This window comes from Cygnus atratus, chromosome 3 (assembly GCF_013377495.2).
Source record: "Cygnus atratus isolate AKBS03 ecotype Queensland, Australia chromosome 3, CAtr_DNAZoo_HiC_assembly, whole genome shotgun sequence".
Taxonomy (NCBI): domain Eukaryota; kingdom Metazoa; phylum Chordata; class Aves; order Anseriformes; family Anatidae; genus Cygnus; species Cygnus atratus.
The window spans coordinates 101,354,206-101,370,311 of record NC_066364.1 but is presented as its reverse complement, the minus strand read 5'-3'; the positions used below and the strand labels follow the sequence as shown (position 1 = coordinate 101,370,311).

The following is a 16,106-nucleotide window of genomic DNA, read 5'->3' as shown; positions in this document are numbered from 1 at the left end:
TAGCCATATGTTGTGTTTGGTCAGGTCTGATCCAACACAGCAGTTTTGGGTTACGTTGGATCTTTTTTTTTTTTTTTCCCCCTGGAATTCTGTAGTTGTAGTATACTGCAGTTAGGAAATGCATGGCTGCCATGGATCTCTGAGGAATTTCAATGAGAATATTTTTCATAGAAAAGACACTGATATAGTCTGGCTCCAAAATTTTGTGGTGGTGATACAAAGCTCTGAAAACATTTTACATCTGGGTCTGTATAAAAATTGGTCTTGTTAGACTGCCTAAACAGGTGCATTGTTCTGTATAGGGCATTCACGCAGTACACTAAACTGCAAAAAACCATGAATGGGCCCATAAAATTATATTGATCCAGCGCTTTACCATATGACGTCCTCAGTGGAGAGCACATTTCCATTTGCAGGTACAAGGACATATGGTGAAAATTCTTAGTTCAATAAAATGAAAAAATACTCAAAATGTATTCAGTAGGCTTCATAATGCAGCACACTAGGGTTTATAAGTCAAAGGAATATCTGTGATGTGTAAATTCTGAAATCGGTACGAGGGCTGGTTTCCACATGGGGCTTAGTCTGATGTGTCCCTTCCTACAGGAATGTAAACACTTGTCAGTACTTATCGTTGCCAAGTTGTAGGTAATGTACAAACATAGAAGCAGCATTATTCTGCAAACCCAAAGCAAAATTGAACTCTCTTCCTCTCCCTCTCGCCATCCTTTTCTCCTTCCTCAGTAGGACTGAAAAATCCACATCTTTGATGTCTGCCTTTCTGGTATTTTAAAGCATTTTTAAAATGAAAACAGTTGAAGGTATAGAAGACAAAGTGTGTAAAGTCCATGTAAAAGTACCCTAGCTGGCTTTCTGTTGACAACCCTGGGTGCTGAAAATGGCAGCAAGATCCCCATGGCTGTAGAGATACAGCTGTGGATTTGGAAATGGCTGCTTTGTGCATCTGAGCTTTGACAATGGCAAACTGGAAGTGGAGGATTTTGGTTGAGATCTAGCCACTACAAATTGATAGCCTGGTGATCCCAGCATTGATATTTTGTCTGTCCATAACAACTGACTTCCACAGGCACTGTTTAGAAACAGAAATGGTTTCATTAGCAGATTTTTGATGTATTTTATGATTCAAAATAATAATAATTCTGCAAAACAATCTTCCTCTGAAACAGTGGAATGGTTTCAGAGGGTTTCAGTTTCAGAACAGTTTCAGAAACCAAAACAGTGGGTTTTCTGCCCACACAGAAAACATTCTGGTCTACCCTGTTGCTGAATGTCTTTATCTGCAAAGTCATTTTTGGACAACTCACCAAGCAGAAAGCTATTGGTTAGTGAAAATGTTCATTTTAGCTATGCAGGATTGCTTCCTCTGTTCTTTTGTTAAACACTAATTATTATTACTATGATCATAATTATGAAATAAATCCTGTTTTAAAGTTTCAGAATGAAATTATAGCTTGCGTTTCTTAAAATATTTATTGCAAGTTAAAAAATACTTTTTCTTGACATGTAGCGTTTAACTGAAATGCTGCTGGTATATACCTCCAATGGAGATAAAACTGCACAGGAATCCTCTTTCGTGATAACAATTTACAGTAGGTGACATTGCCAAAATAAGAAATGTTTCATATTTCTCAAGACTCTGAAAATGTCACAAATGTCATGCTTGTTCATTTCAGCTGCTGGAACTGAATTTTTCAAGGACAACATTTGTGAAGTATATAGTTGTATAAACTTGGAGATACATGTTTAGTACTTGACTCTGGATTTGTTATTAATATAGTGGAAGTGTTATAATCATAAGTGTAATTATAAATCTTTAATTACTGAATCATCTGTTCTACAGAAGTGTTTCAATTAATTGGAGTTAATTTGATCCAAAATAATGTATGGACATTTTTCTTTTAAAATGACTGTGTTTTAAAAAATACATCTGCTTACCTAACTCAATAGAGGAATATTTGGGGAAACTTTACTTGTAAATATTTGTCTAATGCATCATTTCCTTCACCAAATATTTACAACACTTAAAATAATTGTGTTTGTCATCTAGTTAAGGTGACTTTTATGGACTTTGTGGATTTTGTATTCATTTTGCGTTAGGGGTTTAGAGCTCACAGCTCTGCAGCTTGCTGACGTGCTCAGGTGTGTTCTGAAGATTACATCCTAGCCTGATTGAATGATAAAACTCAAACAGCCCAATACCCATCCTTTGCTGATTTATTGCTTGGGTTAAATAAGTGACTTAACAAATTACTGTGTAATGTGTATTAATATCCTTGTTTCATGAATATTGACGAAAATCTTTTTAAACTTGCAGCAAGTAGTGGCAGCAATAAATGCAGGAATCATACCTTTAGGAAACACATCTACTCAGATCAGTCACTGGGACTTGGGAAGTTCCTTCTTCTTTGCTGGCACTGTTATTACCACCATAGGTAGGACACAGCTTATTATCTTTTTATAGTAACTGAAGAAACTCTTTTGATTTCAAATGTGTGCATATATTTGTCAATGGTATATCTTCCAGATCTTATTTATTTTATTTTTTATTTTTTTTTAAAGTAAAGAGTTACTTTTTAGCTGCAGGGGCAGATGTTAGAGCTCTCTTTAACCTAGCTGAGCAAATGACTCCGCAACAGAAGAAAAAATGATGCTGTAGGTTTCTGTGAGGTGACTAGAAGAGGCTGTGGAAACATTTTCTAGGGGGAATTTGGTCAACTGTGTAATCATGTGTTAAATAGGGCGTGACTTAAAGCACATGTGCATTAAACCTTGCTGGAGATGTATGGAATTTCAAGTCTGTATAATCCCACTCTATGTTTTCTCTGTTTTGAATAAGATGACAACATGGTAAAGATTCAGTTCAGCGTACTCAGTTATGAACGCTGTATTGATGGACAGATTGACAGTCAGAGGCTTACTTTGAGGCTTCTGTTGCATTCAGGAAGGTCCAAAGCTATACGGTGATTCGTCCATAGACACAAGCCCAGTGAGCTTTCTGCACCCTTTCGGCATGCAAGAGCCATTGTCCCTCTGGGCAGGTGTGAGCAGGAGCAGTGTTTGACCTTTCAGTTTCTTCCCCGTGACTAGAATATAGTGTAAACAGTAGACAGTTCAAAGATGTAGCATAGCTCCCAGGTCACAGGAGGGGCATCCACAGAGTGGGCTGGAAATTTGAAGAAATCAGATAAAATAATTAAGACCTACATTGTTAGAGTAATGTATAAGCAATTGTTTCACTGTTGCACTTATTATCTCTGTGTAATATTTATATGCACATTGTGAAGGAAGGGGTGTTCTTTTCATATACCTTTGTTTTTTCTTTGTGTACAACTGCAAAAGTATTTTTGTGTGTTTGTGTGTATACATGCCTATGTATATGTATAAATATTGTGTCTAGGTGTAATATTTTTTCACATCCAGAGAAACTAAAACACAGATTTAGTGAAAGCAAAGAGTCAAATTCTGACCTTACTAAGGTTAGCAACAAACTCACTAATTTTAAGTACTGAAAAATGAAATTTTATCAGATTATAACCAAGACAAGCAAAAGCCGTGGAAGGATAGCTATACAGTCAATCTTATGTTACCCTCTTCTGACAGCATGAAGCTTGATGTTGTAAATTTAGCTTCTATTTTAAACTGCATATTTATTAATACTGGCCAATATCTTTTGCAGTTCACTATGTTTTGCTTCTAAATTACTTACTGCTTACTCTTTAGGATATTTTAATAGAAGTATATCATTGCAAGTAAATATCCATGGTCCTGTAGACAGTGCTTAGCATTTGTTTCAGTTGCAAATAGGAATAAAAAAGTTGGAAAAATGTCCAGGGAATTAAATGATTCAAAAAATTGTCTGAAAGCAGTGGAACATTTTGTTTCACTATTTCATTTCTAAATAAAACTTTAAGGTCTTTCAGAATCAAAATGTTTCCTGATTTAATTTATTGACCTGATACCACCAAAACATGTGTCCTGCTTAGAGGAGAGAGGGGCATCTGCAAACGGATCCAGTCCTCTGGTCTGCTGTCCCCAGGAGGCAAGATAACCCAATAGGAAATACATTTGAAAATTAATATTTCTGGTCATTTCTGCAAACCAGAGTAGTCAGAAGTTCAAACTAGACAACTCTAAATATTTCAGGTTTTGTGATAGAAAACATAAGGAAAAAGTCTAAGAAAAAGTATTCTGAGAAATATCTTGGCTTTGGACCAACTGTGCTTTTCATCAGAAAGCCTTCTGATGAAAGCTTGCGATCAGTTACAGTTTTTGGGTTTGTTTCTTAGGATCTCTGAATTGCATGTGTACATTAATGCTGTTGCATATTTGTTACTGTTGCTGCTGTGAACCATCTTCCTGATGGTTCAAAGAGCTTCCAATGTGACATGAAAAGGAGGTGTCATGAAAAGCCTTTGGAATTGTGGCTCTCTCAGGAAATGAGCATGATGGTTGGCTGTATTTTCCCTTATTCTTTATATTATGACAAGCCATCAACTGCATTTATGTTCACAGTGTGAGCTTTTCATATATGAGTAACCTTTTGAAAGTGAGGGCATTCGTTCCAACTTGGGGGCATATGTTTATCATATAACTTGATATTTGAAATTCTCGGGAGTCTAAAAATGCAGTTTATGAGCATCTCCAGAGAGCTGCTGTAAGTTTCATCCAAACACTATGGGTAGATATTCTCTGTGGACCAAGACATGACCTTATAAATTCAGAAAACAACTTTGCAGAAATAATTTTTAAAAGTGATTTTTATAAGTGTGAATAAAATTATAAATATTATGTCCTTTAGACTGAATGCCTCAAAGAAGTACTTGAATAAAAGAAAAAAAAAAAAAGATTACTACCATCTACAGAAAATGATAGCTTTCCAGTGTTGCAGCAGATTCTCTAGTTTCCCAAACCTCTTATTACTATAATTTTACCTTATCATTAGCCCACACACCTCCTGTTGATATCTTGGAATCCAAGAAATTTAAGTGAAACCAATAGTTTATTTATGGATAGTTTTTTTCCAAACCTTTCTTTAATGATAGTACCACTTGCATCCACCAAATATTTGGTTCCTGGAGAGAGGAGATCATAAATAAAGACTTTAACACTTACCTAAGCAACAAGTATTATTTTACAGTTACTGGTATTATTACATTATACCAATGGCAGGTGAAAAATCCTGACACTGTATTTTGGTGGCAGTTGGCAGCAGTCCAGAACCATGTGTCCTTTCTTACTGCTCTGGATTTCCTGTAGGCTGCTGAAAGGCTTTCTGATGGTGACGTGTATTTACCGAGGGTCAAAGCCAGCTAAAAAAAAGCAGAGGTAACACTAGAGAAAGCGTGGTGTGGCATTTATTTAACTATTTTTAAAATTCTTTTTTAATCCATCATATTATCTAGTAAATGTTACAGTATGTATAATAAAACTTTAAACTCAGTTTTAATAGAATATTATCTGCCATCTATTGCTAGATCTTTCCTAGGAAGTGGATTTAGTACAGAGGTCAGTGTCAAACAATTTCACAAGACTCTATTTAATAGAAAATATCCTTTTTAGCCTTTTTGCCATGTTTGAGTGGACTGATTTTGGCTTTGCATTTATTACTGTGCAACAGCATCAAGAAGCTACCTCGCTGGCTATGGGCTTAGTTTGCGTAGTTAGGTTTTCTCACTTGTGGATGTGTTTCTAGAATAAATATGGCTCATCTTGACAAAGAAATATGGAACTATGTGATTACTCTGTGTGTATGGAACACTTTCAGATAATCCCTGTGAGGGAAAATGGTAACAGAGGGATATGGGAATGCAGAGGTTGTTTGTGAAATATATTGTTGCATTGTTCCCTGGGATACAATGTGCTGCAAAGCACAAAAGACACTCTTTTTTTCTACCTGAAAATGCCATTATTCACGCAGTTCTGTTCTAAGACCACATGTCTATAGAAAAGAAAAAAACAGGATTGAGAGGAAAAGCATGAAAAAATGGTAACTCAATAATAAAGCTGGAGCTAGTGCTGAGGAAGAGTGGTAAATAATCTTTCTGTCACATCTTTTTGTTCTGAGGACTCATAATTGTCCTTCCACGTGCATTTTTATCCACTAGATTATTTCCTTCAATAGGTTGCTTAACTCAGAAACGGACAGTTAGCCCCCCTCCCTCCCCAACAGTTTATATCTTAGGTCCTGAGAAAGTTTCTTATGGGCAACAGGGTAGGGAAGGAGATCTCTCTTGCTGCAAGCTAGATACCTGTATCTAGAAAAATCAAAAAACAAAGTAGACATGCCAAGATGTTTAGTTTAGTGGCCTTTCTCATAAATGACTGCTGTCTCAGCACATAAACAATGTCAGAAACCATATAATGAAAACTTCTAGTACACTCCTACAGATCTTCATTCAAATAGCTGTACAATTTCTGCTGTTATTCCAGTTGGTCTGTAATGACTTTTTCAAGCACCACAAGCAGATATATAGTAGAGAGGGCACTTCTTTGGACTCCTGGAAGATGGAGTATCTTGAATAGCAGCTGTGAGTGTGTTGGGAATGCCAGCAACCTCATCGGCAGCTGTAGTTTTCAGGAGCACATCTTTCCAAACAGAGCTGTGTCTACGTGAGGATGAGTTCATGGAGCTCCTGACTACCTGAGCACTAGAGGATACTTGGCAATTCTATTGATGTCCAAATCCCAGAGTTCTTAATAAATTTCTCTACAAATCAAAAAAGGAAGAATACATCATTTCTTTTTTGTCTTGTCCCACTTTTTTTTTACTAGCCCTTGATTTTTGAACCCGGACTTCTCATAGGCACTTGAAACTGAACCTCTAGAGAAGTTCAGTTATGACTGAGCTTTAAATTAGCGTCATGTAACTACCTACTGTAATACTGCTATGTTCTTTGAGTCCAAAGCCTAGCAACTATCATTGCAGAGTGCAAACGAATGTGAATCTTAAACAACAAAAACAACAACAATAATGATGATGATAATAATAACAATAATACAATTATTTCTAAATATTTCTAAATATTTATATTTTAGGGAACAATTTTGAATAGCAAGCAGCTAAAACTCTGAAATATGGTTAATATTTTTAACGAGAAATCTGAACTCAATTTGTCACTTGATTAGCAATTAGTTATGTAGGTTCAAAAGCAATTTCACTTTAAGGAATACTTTTTCTGCCATTTTCCCACTGCCTGGACACAAGTTTTTCCTGTGAAGTCAGGGTATTTTAAAAAGTCTTATTACTTTGCCTATTGATTTGAAAAAATAATAAAATCCTGCTGCTAAATCTGTCCCTTCTGGCACAATTTCACTGCCTTTTTGAAATACAAAGTAAAAGAGTAATGTGTTGATAACTAAAATACACAAAATATGTTTGATGTTATTAAAGGATAAATATTGTTGGTAATCTAAATGCGTTACCTGTTATGCTAGATGGTAAAGATAAAAACTGCAAGTGATGCTGAAAAATTTGTTCCCTTACTTCAGAAAAGTAGCAAGTATCACAAATGTATCTTAGAATGTTTTTTGTTGTTGTCTTTGTGTTTGGTTTTGTATCTGCTTTTGTAACCAAAGAAGAGACTGAGTTTTTCTCAGCTTTTCTTGTGGTGTTGAGTAGTTTCACTAAAACAGAAATAGTAACAACCTTCTTTAAAAACAACAACAATAAAAAGACCTTTAAGTGTCCATTTTTTTTCCTAAAAACTTGCCCTCCAATATCTCCTAAACAAAAAAAAGTGTTCAGATTATCTTAAATGCTGACTTTTTCATCTTTTTCAATTAGCTACCCCTCAAACTTATGAGTGGAGTTATGGACTCCTTCAGACTTTCTTTTTAATCTTCTTCTGTGATTCCTGCATAAGAAACCCACATCTACCGTACAGCACAGACCACATGTTGAGAACTGGAGCAGAACTAGGCTGGGAAGGCAGTGTGCCTTGGTTATTTCCAAAAGTAGATGCTATTGAGGATGAGCTTAAAAAAACAATTTCAAAAGATTACTCCAGTTTGCTGATCAGAATATAAATGCTGGGGTTTCTGTGCCTTGTGTGTTTGAAACGGAAAAGTGGTAAAGCAAACAAAAGAGAGTGAAGTGCAAATGCAGAGGTGATTGAGGAAGGGAGTCATGAAAACCTCCTAAAAGTAAATAACATAAAATATATTTGCCTGAAAAATATTCTGCTACATGATTTTCCCCACCATGTCAATATTCAGATCTGCTTTTGGGACAATGACTTATATGAGCTTGACTTCATGGTGGACATTGGAGCACATGGCTTTTGAGGATCTGTTTCTCTGAAGGTTCCTCAACTCAATATCATCTTCTTTGGCTCCCTTTCAAATGCAACAAGCTAGGTTTCAGTAAAGTAGGGCCATGGATCTTATCCTCCATTAGTAGCTTGCATGCATGTCCAGGTTTCATATAGCTCCCAGTGTAGGTGTACCTGGGGGAAAGCTGAGTATAACCAGTTGGTTAGACCAGCTGCAGAGCAATGCAGAAAAACAGTGGTTAGGAGTTAGAAGATGAAGATGCTGTAATGAGAGATTGCTGGGGAATGAGGTGAAAATGCTCCTTCCATCTCTTACTCTATGGAGGAGTCTGTAGAAAGTGTCAGTAATTTCATATCTGCTCGCAAAGTGTGTTAAATATGTATATCTCATTTGACCAAATATCAACAGAAATAACTATTTTGTTTAAAAAAATCCCCTGAGATCTCTTCAGAATTCAGTCCTTTGTCTCGGTTCATGCTGTGCCCCCACACTGTGGTTCCAAAGAGAAGATGGTGGAGCTAAAATTGCTTCTTTCTCTCCATTTTTTTCCATTCTAATTTTTCTCCTTCAATTCTTTTATTGCTCCTGTAAAGAATTTGACCTAGTTATTGGCTGTTGACAAATAGTGGCTCACTTGCGCTCTGAGGATTTGACAACAAAATCTCCAGATATTTCATCTGTACTGAGCATACATCCTTCCAGAACAGTACCAACTAAGCAAGATTTCCTCTGTAATTATTTCTCCAAGGAACAGTGAGTAGAGAGCGTATTACTATCGTGCCCTCAATTTTCTCCCGCATTTGTTCAGGCAGTATGAAAGAGAGCTTATCTGACTCCAATGGTGAGGAAATAACACTTGGACTGTACAAGGTTCAGAAGTAATAAATTAGAATAACACTGCTGGGAGTTAGGGAACCTGGAACAATGGTGCTGGAAGGACTATGGTGAAAAGCTGAAAGGAAATAATATTAGATGAAGAGCTCAGTCAGAGACATTGAGAGCTTGTGTATCAGAAAAGGTATGAGTTGAATGAGAGAAAAGGTGAGCCTTACTGACCACAAAGACTAAGAGAAGGAGGGGACCAAGTTTTCCTGGTACATGCCAGAATACCTCACAATGCTAAATTTGGCTCTAAAAGCTAAGAAATGTAAGTTTATGGCATGGTACACAGCTTTAATTGCACAGATAAGTGCTATTTTTTCTACTAGCTTCTTTTTTGGTACACAGGTGTCTGACACGCAGGTATCTGATAAACTGGAGGCACTTGCAGGTTCTGTGAGCCATATTCAAAACAGAAAGGATCTGATATTTCTTGTGATATTGCTACTTCAAATTATTAGCTATATCGGAAAAGCTCGGGGCAATATAGCCTCTTAGTAGTGTGAACGTACAAGGGAATTTCCATTGACCTGGCAAGGTTCTGGAGAAAAACTTTACAATGGTAGGTATAAAGGAATGCTGTCTCTTGAGAAAAGGTGGTAGTGTCAATGACATTTTGTATCATCTTTCATATCTTTTTTTGCACTGATCTTTTTTACAAATTTTTGGTCTTTTAATCCTGATTCAGAGGACTACCAACTATTTACTTGTCCTGTAAAACTGAATTTCCAAATATATTTGTACTCTGGAATATTTTTTGCAGCCACTGGAATCTTTTCAACATTGACGTGAATTCATTGAAAACTGATTTTGTCAAAATAGCCTTTTTATTTTCACTGATAAACATCCTCCTAGGCAGCACTGGTGATTTTATTTTGGTTTAGTGTCTGTTTCTTGTTGGACCTTGCAAAGGATGGAGGGAGATATAAGATTTCTCCAGTTTGAAGTGCATGCACATTCTAACCTTTTAATTTTCCTTTTCCTAAGAAATAGCGAACAGTTGTGTTAAAACAAATTGCCAGGCATGCAACTTTCCATGCCTTTTCTGCATCTTCTGTAATTTCCTAAAAACCAGACTACAGTTAGCACAGTTCTGCTCTAGTCTTGCTGTGGAGTGAAAATGTCAATTTGTCAGTTGTGGCACAGTCCCCAATTTACGCTGCAAATGAGCACTGAAATTTTCACAGCTTACTCTCTTAATGCTAGTGTGCTAATGGAACTGGATTTTCTTTTCTTTATTTAGATTACTCATCATCAACTGATCAGTGCAAGGTTTCTGAGCCTCCCAATCACACCCATTTTAATTTCCAAGTTCTGAAAGCTTGTTGTTGTCAATAAAGGAAAGGCTGCCAGGAAGAACTGCTGAATACAGTTACACTGTTTGCAGAACACTAGGATAAGTGAAATTATTTCCTGCTTCCCTTTTTGTTTATTTTCATAATTACATCAGTAGTGGTGCAACTAACCACGAGAACCTCAAATCCTGAAAGCAAACAAGAGGCACAGGATTTGGGAAAATTCAGAAAGAAAAAAAAAAAAAAAAGTAAATGTTTTGTGCTTTGTTTCTACTAACCATAAAGTAACAAAATTGGAGCCACTGAGTGCACAGTGTTTAGAGGTCAAAATAAAAGCACCTGTATGTAGTTGTATATCCCACCAGGATGATCTGCTGGTAAACTCTGCTTTTACTACGTTAATCTGTTTACCATGATTTGTTTTGTTCAAAGCTGTTTGCACTTATTATTTAGCTGAGCTGCTAATCAGGACCAGCTTTTAAAAAGGGGATGGCAGCCATAATCAATACCGGATTTTTTAATTATTACTATTTTCTAACAATATTAAATTAGCATGTTGGGCAGCAACCTGCTTTGAAAGTAAAGCTGATCATCTCAGCTGGGGTTCCTGCCTGCTGATCACTTTAGAAAGCAAGGCACTTACCTAGATGCCTTTAGCAGGAAAGCTCTGGGTTCTGACAGCTTGAATATCTCCTGTTAAGTAGTTTTGCAAATCTGGGCAAAAGGCATGATGGCATATTGTTTTGTACCAGGTGAGAACCTGCCCACTGTAAGTCTCCCTCTGTTTGTTTTTTTTTTTCGTTTTAAATCACATTGACATGGTGGCTGTGGTAGGTCATGGTGGTTTTTCATCCTGCAAACTAAGCTCTGAAAAAGATTGCTTATGTTGTATGGAGGCTTTGCTTGATCATCTTCTGCCAAGCCCCAGGAGCACCTCTTGGCACTCTGGCTGGTTGTTGTGGGGCAGTGGTGAGTGGTCAGGGAATAGCTGGGTCTGGGTATTCCAGTGCTGCACTGAAAGAAAAGGGTCAGTTGGTTAGGATAGGCTCTTGGCTACCACTTCACTCAAGTGCATGAATGTGATCTGGGCTGTATCATTCTGATCACTATTGCCTAAGTCCTGAGACAGCTTTTCACCAGTGTGCTTGCCAAATGCACCGTCAAGGAGGTAAATTCTCAGGCTGCATCTGGGTGGGGAAGGTAGCTATCCTGTGGAAGTGTCTAAAACTATGTTCAAGGAACTGGCAAACAAGAGTCTAACATTCACATGTATTTTATCAATTGCTTGCTTGTCTGGAAGTGAGGTTTATATTGGATTTGAGACTGCATTTTTTTATATCAAAGCTACATTAAAATGTAAGTTCAGTTTCATTGCATTCCTCCCTGTATAAAACAGTATAAAGATCACCTATGATTTTTTGTGTCTACTTTCTATTTTAGCTGTAACTGTAGAAGCACAGAACATAGAACTTGATTCTGTGAAGTTGCAAAAAGCTTTTCAGTTCCTGTTTTTAAAAACCACATACAGTATCTAAGGCATCCAGTCCATATAACCTGATATGAGAAAGTACTTCTTAAACTGATGGGCTCTATTTTAATGATATTTGAAAGATATCTATTTTTTTCAAAGAATATGAAAAGAAAGCTGTACTGACAGCCTAGAATGGCTTAAAGGTTTCTTGAAGGGAGATGCTGGTAGTATAAAATCGGATGTGTTGTGCCCCTGGCATTAGGGTGTAAAATAGCATTAAAGTATCGCTAGAGTGCACGAGAATATCCATTAGCATTTTATAATAGCATTTCTTTTTTATACATTGAGAACTCTCTATATTTCATAGATTTCTCATTATTGCTAGCAGCTTGGTTCCATTAAAAAAAAAAAAAAGACAAGCAACAAAAAACCTCTGACCCACAACTGAAAAAAAAAAAAAGCTAGGTGGAAATGTGGGCAAAGAAGAAATGAAGAAATTTAAAAAATACTTTTTTTTTTTTTTTTCCAATGAATGTTTTGCAGTATTGCATCCTCTGGCACTTTGGAAAATCTCACCTACTTTTGGCAAGATCTCCATCAGTTGGTGTGACTGCAAGTGAAGTTCCAGCGTGCTGCAGGCTTGATTTGCTCACATCTCAGTGTGGGTTTAAAATCTGTGTTTTTCAGCAGTACAGTTTTATTTCTACAGTAATATGCATATAATCTGCATGTGCAATCTTTCAGATAAAGAGGATAAAATGTGTTGAAAAGTGATTTAAACTGCTAATGAATGTATAATTGAGTACCAAAGTTATACTCTGATGACTTCATTCTTTTCATTTGGGAGGAACAGATATTTGGTAATAAAGTGAGTGGTAAAAAGGACTCATGGAATGCAAGGTTTAGGTGACAGCACAGAAGAGTCTTGGTCATGCTGAGTTTGACCAATGAATACTTCAATGCTTTTCCAGGTGTGGAAAAAAAAGGGTGATGTAGGCTAAGGGAAAGACAGCTGTCTTCTACATAGTAGCTAATAATAAATAAATATGTGGGAGAGTAGAACTGTTAGCCTGTAAAACATATGATATATATGTATGTATTTTTTTTCTTGAGACATTTTTGTGTGAGTACTGTTAGTTAAAATTTTAGTCTGGGCTTGCACATGAGGATGATGAATATCATAATCTCCTTCTAGTTAACCTACCTTCTTAGTTCTAGCTAAGGCAGTCTGATTGGTGGTTTTAATTTTTTTTAAATATTAAAATATTTAAAAATAAATTTTTAGCTTTTTTTTTTCTTTTTGGTAAAAGAAGCAGCTAGCAGTATTCTTTGATATTACGAAGAGCATACCTTTGGCATTTTGGTTTTGTGGGGACAAATCTACAGACAATTTCACCATTGTGGCTTCACTAAAGATGTGTTTTTCTCGCTTTTCTAATGCTTGTGTGGGATTCTGATGTGTTTTGCTGGACTGTTACCCAGGGGCTGGAGAAAGCCAAGCATAATTAAAGAGAAGAAATTACTTCATATAGACATCTTTACTGTGAATGTTTCACAGCAACTGCACAAACTGTGTAAATTCAAGTCTCACTTGGCAAACAGGAATTTGATGGTAATCACGGTCACAGTGAGGCCTCCCTCACCTGAAGTGATCTTTACTCAAAACCAGTTGTCCATCTGTAATCAGTAATTCACTATGCTCAGCTACTGTGGGTATGGGCGTATTAATTTCATATTTAGATAAATAGAAGTTATCAAGCAATCTGAGTAGGAAAAATAGTTCTAATCTTGGGAATTAAAATACTTTACAAAATCTATCAAAACTGTTTTTCTTAAGCTTTGAATATAGCTACTTTTTTTTTTTCATTTCACAGAATCTGCTATTCTTTTCTATAAAACATGTTTAAGTATCCACTGTTAAGACTAGATTTGGCTAAGGATGACGTTATTTGAAAACATTGCTGGTGTTTCTTATCTCCCAGCATGTCATGAATATGCCTGAAACTGCAAGCAAATAGAAGAGCTAGGCACGTCACTTGGGTTTTCTCTTCTCTCTGATGGCCAGACTCCAACTCCTGAATAATTATTTACTTGCTGTCATCACCTTTTGCTAAATAGATTTTTTCATCTCTCTTCCTTTCTCCAGGCATGTAATCTGAATTAAATACTTCTCAGGAATAGCCTGGTGCCACTTGCTACTTGTCAGGCTGACAAATTCTTTTCTGTCATTGGGATTAGTTGTACAACTTATTTTAGTTCATGAAAGCTTTCTTTAAAAAAAAAAAATAGAAACAAAAAAAAAAGATGGTTTCTATTATATCTTAGTAATTTGTTAACCCATAAAAATTTCACCATTTGAAAAGACTGCATTGGAAGGAAACTTTTTGCTCTTCTACAGTTGCTGCTGCTTTTTGTCCAAATTCAGAATATATTTTTTTCCTCCTCAACTCCCAGAATTAGGCATAGTGAGAATTATTTGTTGTCCTGTAATTTTTGCAGACTTTCATCATTTATATCATTGGGTCATATGTTAGTCATGACCTGCTCGGTTTACTAGCATTCTTTGGGTAATATGGCACAAAACGGTTGTCAGGGGAAACATGGATGACCTTAATTTGCAGGCCTTTGAATATTTTTGCTGTGTGATCCATCACAGCAAACAAATGATTGAGGAAACAGCATGGTGCTTGCCATCCGTTGTTTGGATCCCTTTGCTGCTCTGCTCATATGTCTGTCTTGGTTATTTAGATCACAAACTCTTTGAAGCAGCAGTAACAACATGATGGAGTATCCCAAGTAGCTGTATTGCTCAGTTTAATTGATGACACATTAAGGACATGTTTTACAATATACAGCTAAAATTGCTAAATTTAGTTCTGGAATCAAGAAAAATTCCAATATCAAAGATCCCTGAGATTGTGCAAGTTAGAAGTACAGATTCTTTATCTAATTTTATGTGATAGTTGAATAATGTTTCAAAAAGCGGACTAATTTAAGAAGACTGAAACCTGTTTTTCAATGTAGTAGTGAATCTTTTAATCTTACTTGATGATCTTTTACTTAAATAAGGGAAAGTGAAGGTAGAGGCCATTAGAGCCTCTAGCTTTGCTTTTTAAGTAGGTAATATTTCCATGGCCTTTGAGCTATTCCCTGTAGGAAATAACATCCATAATTTTGATAGCTTAAAAAGTTCTTTGGTAACATATCGTTGGCACCCACTCTAACATCATAGCAGTTTGACCTGTTGGCAGCTTGAATCTAATTTTAGATTTGGACATAAATTTGCTAAAACACATCTGGTGTCACCAAATGCTGTTTGAAATCCACCAGTGTCATTACTTGGTTAAACCCTTTCTCCTCTTGGAACTGATCTGAAGGTAGCAATTTGTGCTTTTATTATACCACAGATTGATAAACTTCACTCTGATCAGAAAAAAACAGGTTTGCAAAATCCAGCATTTTGGCTCTTGGTGGACAACCTTGAGAGCTGTTTGGAGAAATGGTTTCAGGGAAATATATTTGCTAGAACTCGGTTAGTGCTAGGACACCAGAGCTGTGGCAGTGCTCCTGGTGGAGGCAAAGAAACTTCTGCTCTACGGCTTGCTCTGTCCTTTCCCTGATATAAGAAAGGATGGTGAATGTGAGAGGAGATATGTTAGGGGGTGTAAACCTTGCTCCACACATTGGACTGTGTAATTGGAAAGTGCAATTCAACAGCCTGAGAACAGAGAACCTCTCTGGCCACCTATCTGTCTACTGTCTGGTTAAGCTCTGGCCAGAGAAAATGTGCTTACCAGAATAAGAGTCCATTATCCAATTCACTGCTCCATTATACACTGTCAAGTCTGAGAAATTTTAATTTTTTGGTGTCTCATTATGGGATTTACTGAGCTTCGACTGAGCCCTGAAGTGGTATTTTCTTAGGCTACATAAAAAAGTAATTTAGTTTTGCATTTGTCTGAAATACTATATTTTGCCGTAAGGTGATTTGTAGATTATCTACATGAAGAGAGATCTATAAATTTGTAATGACTTATGACAGATTCTTATTAATATATTGTTCATCCTGGTAAATAGCTTTTAAGTCCGCACTTGCAAGAATCGCATGAAAAATAATCACCCTTCTCTTCTCTGAACTTTTGACTGCTAATTAGTAACTGCTGTTAAAT

General features: G+C 36.4%; 1 protein-coding gene across 3 annotated transcripts in view; it reads left to right on the top strand.

Moving 5' to 3' along the window:
- The window catches only part of KCNK2 (potassium two pore domain channel subfamily K member 2), a 125,932-nt gene that overhangs the window by 60,859 nt on the left and 48,967 nt on the right, over window positions 1-16,106 (top strand). For all 3 annotated transcript variants that reach the window (XM_050709901.1, XM_035561067.2, XM_035561084.2), the window contains one exon: window positions 2,336-2,453. In XM_050709901.1, the coding sequence (XP_050565858.1) occupies window positions 2,336-2,453 (118 nt within the window). The remainder of the gene's footprint in view (window positions 1-2,335; window positions 2,454-16,106) is intronic.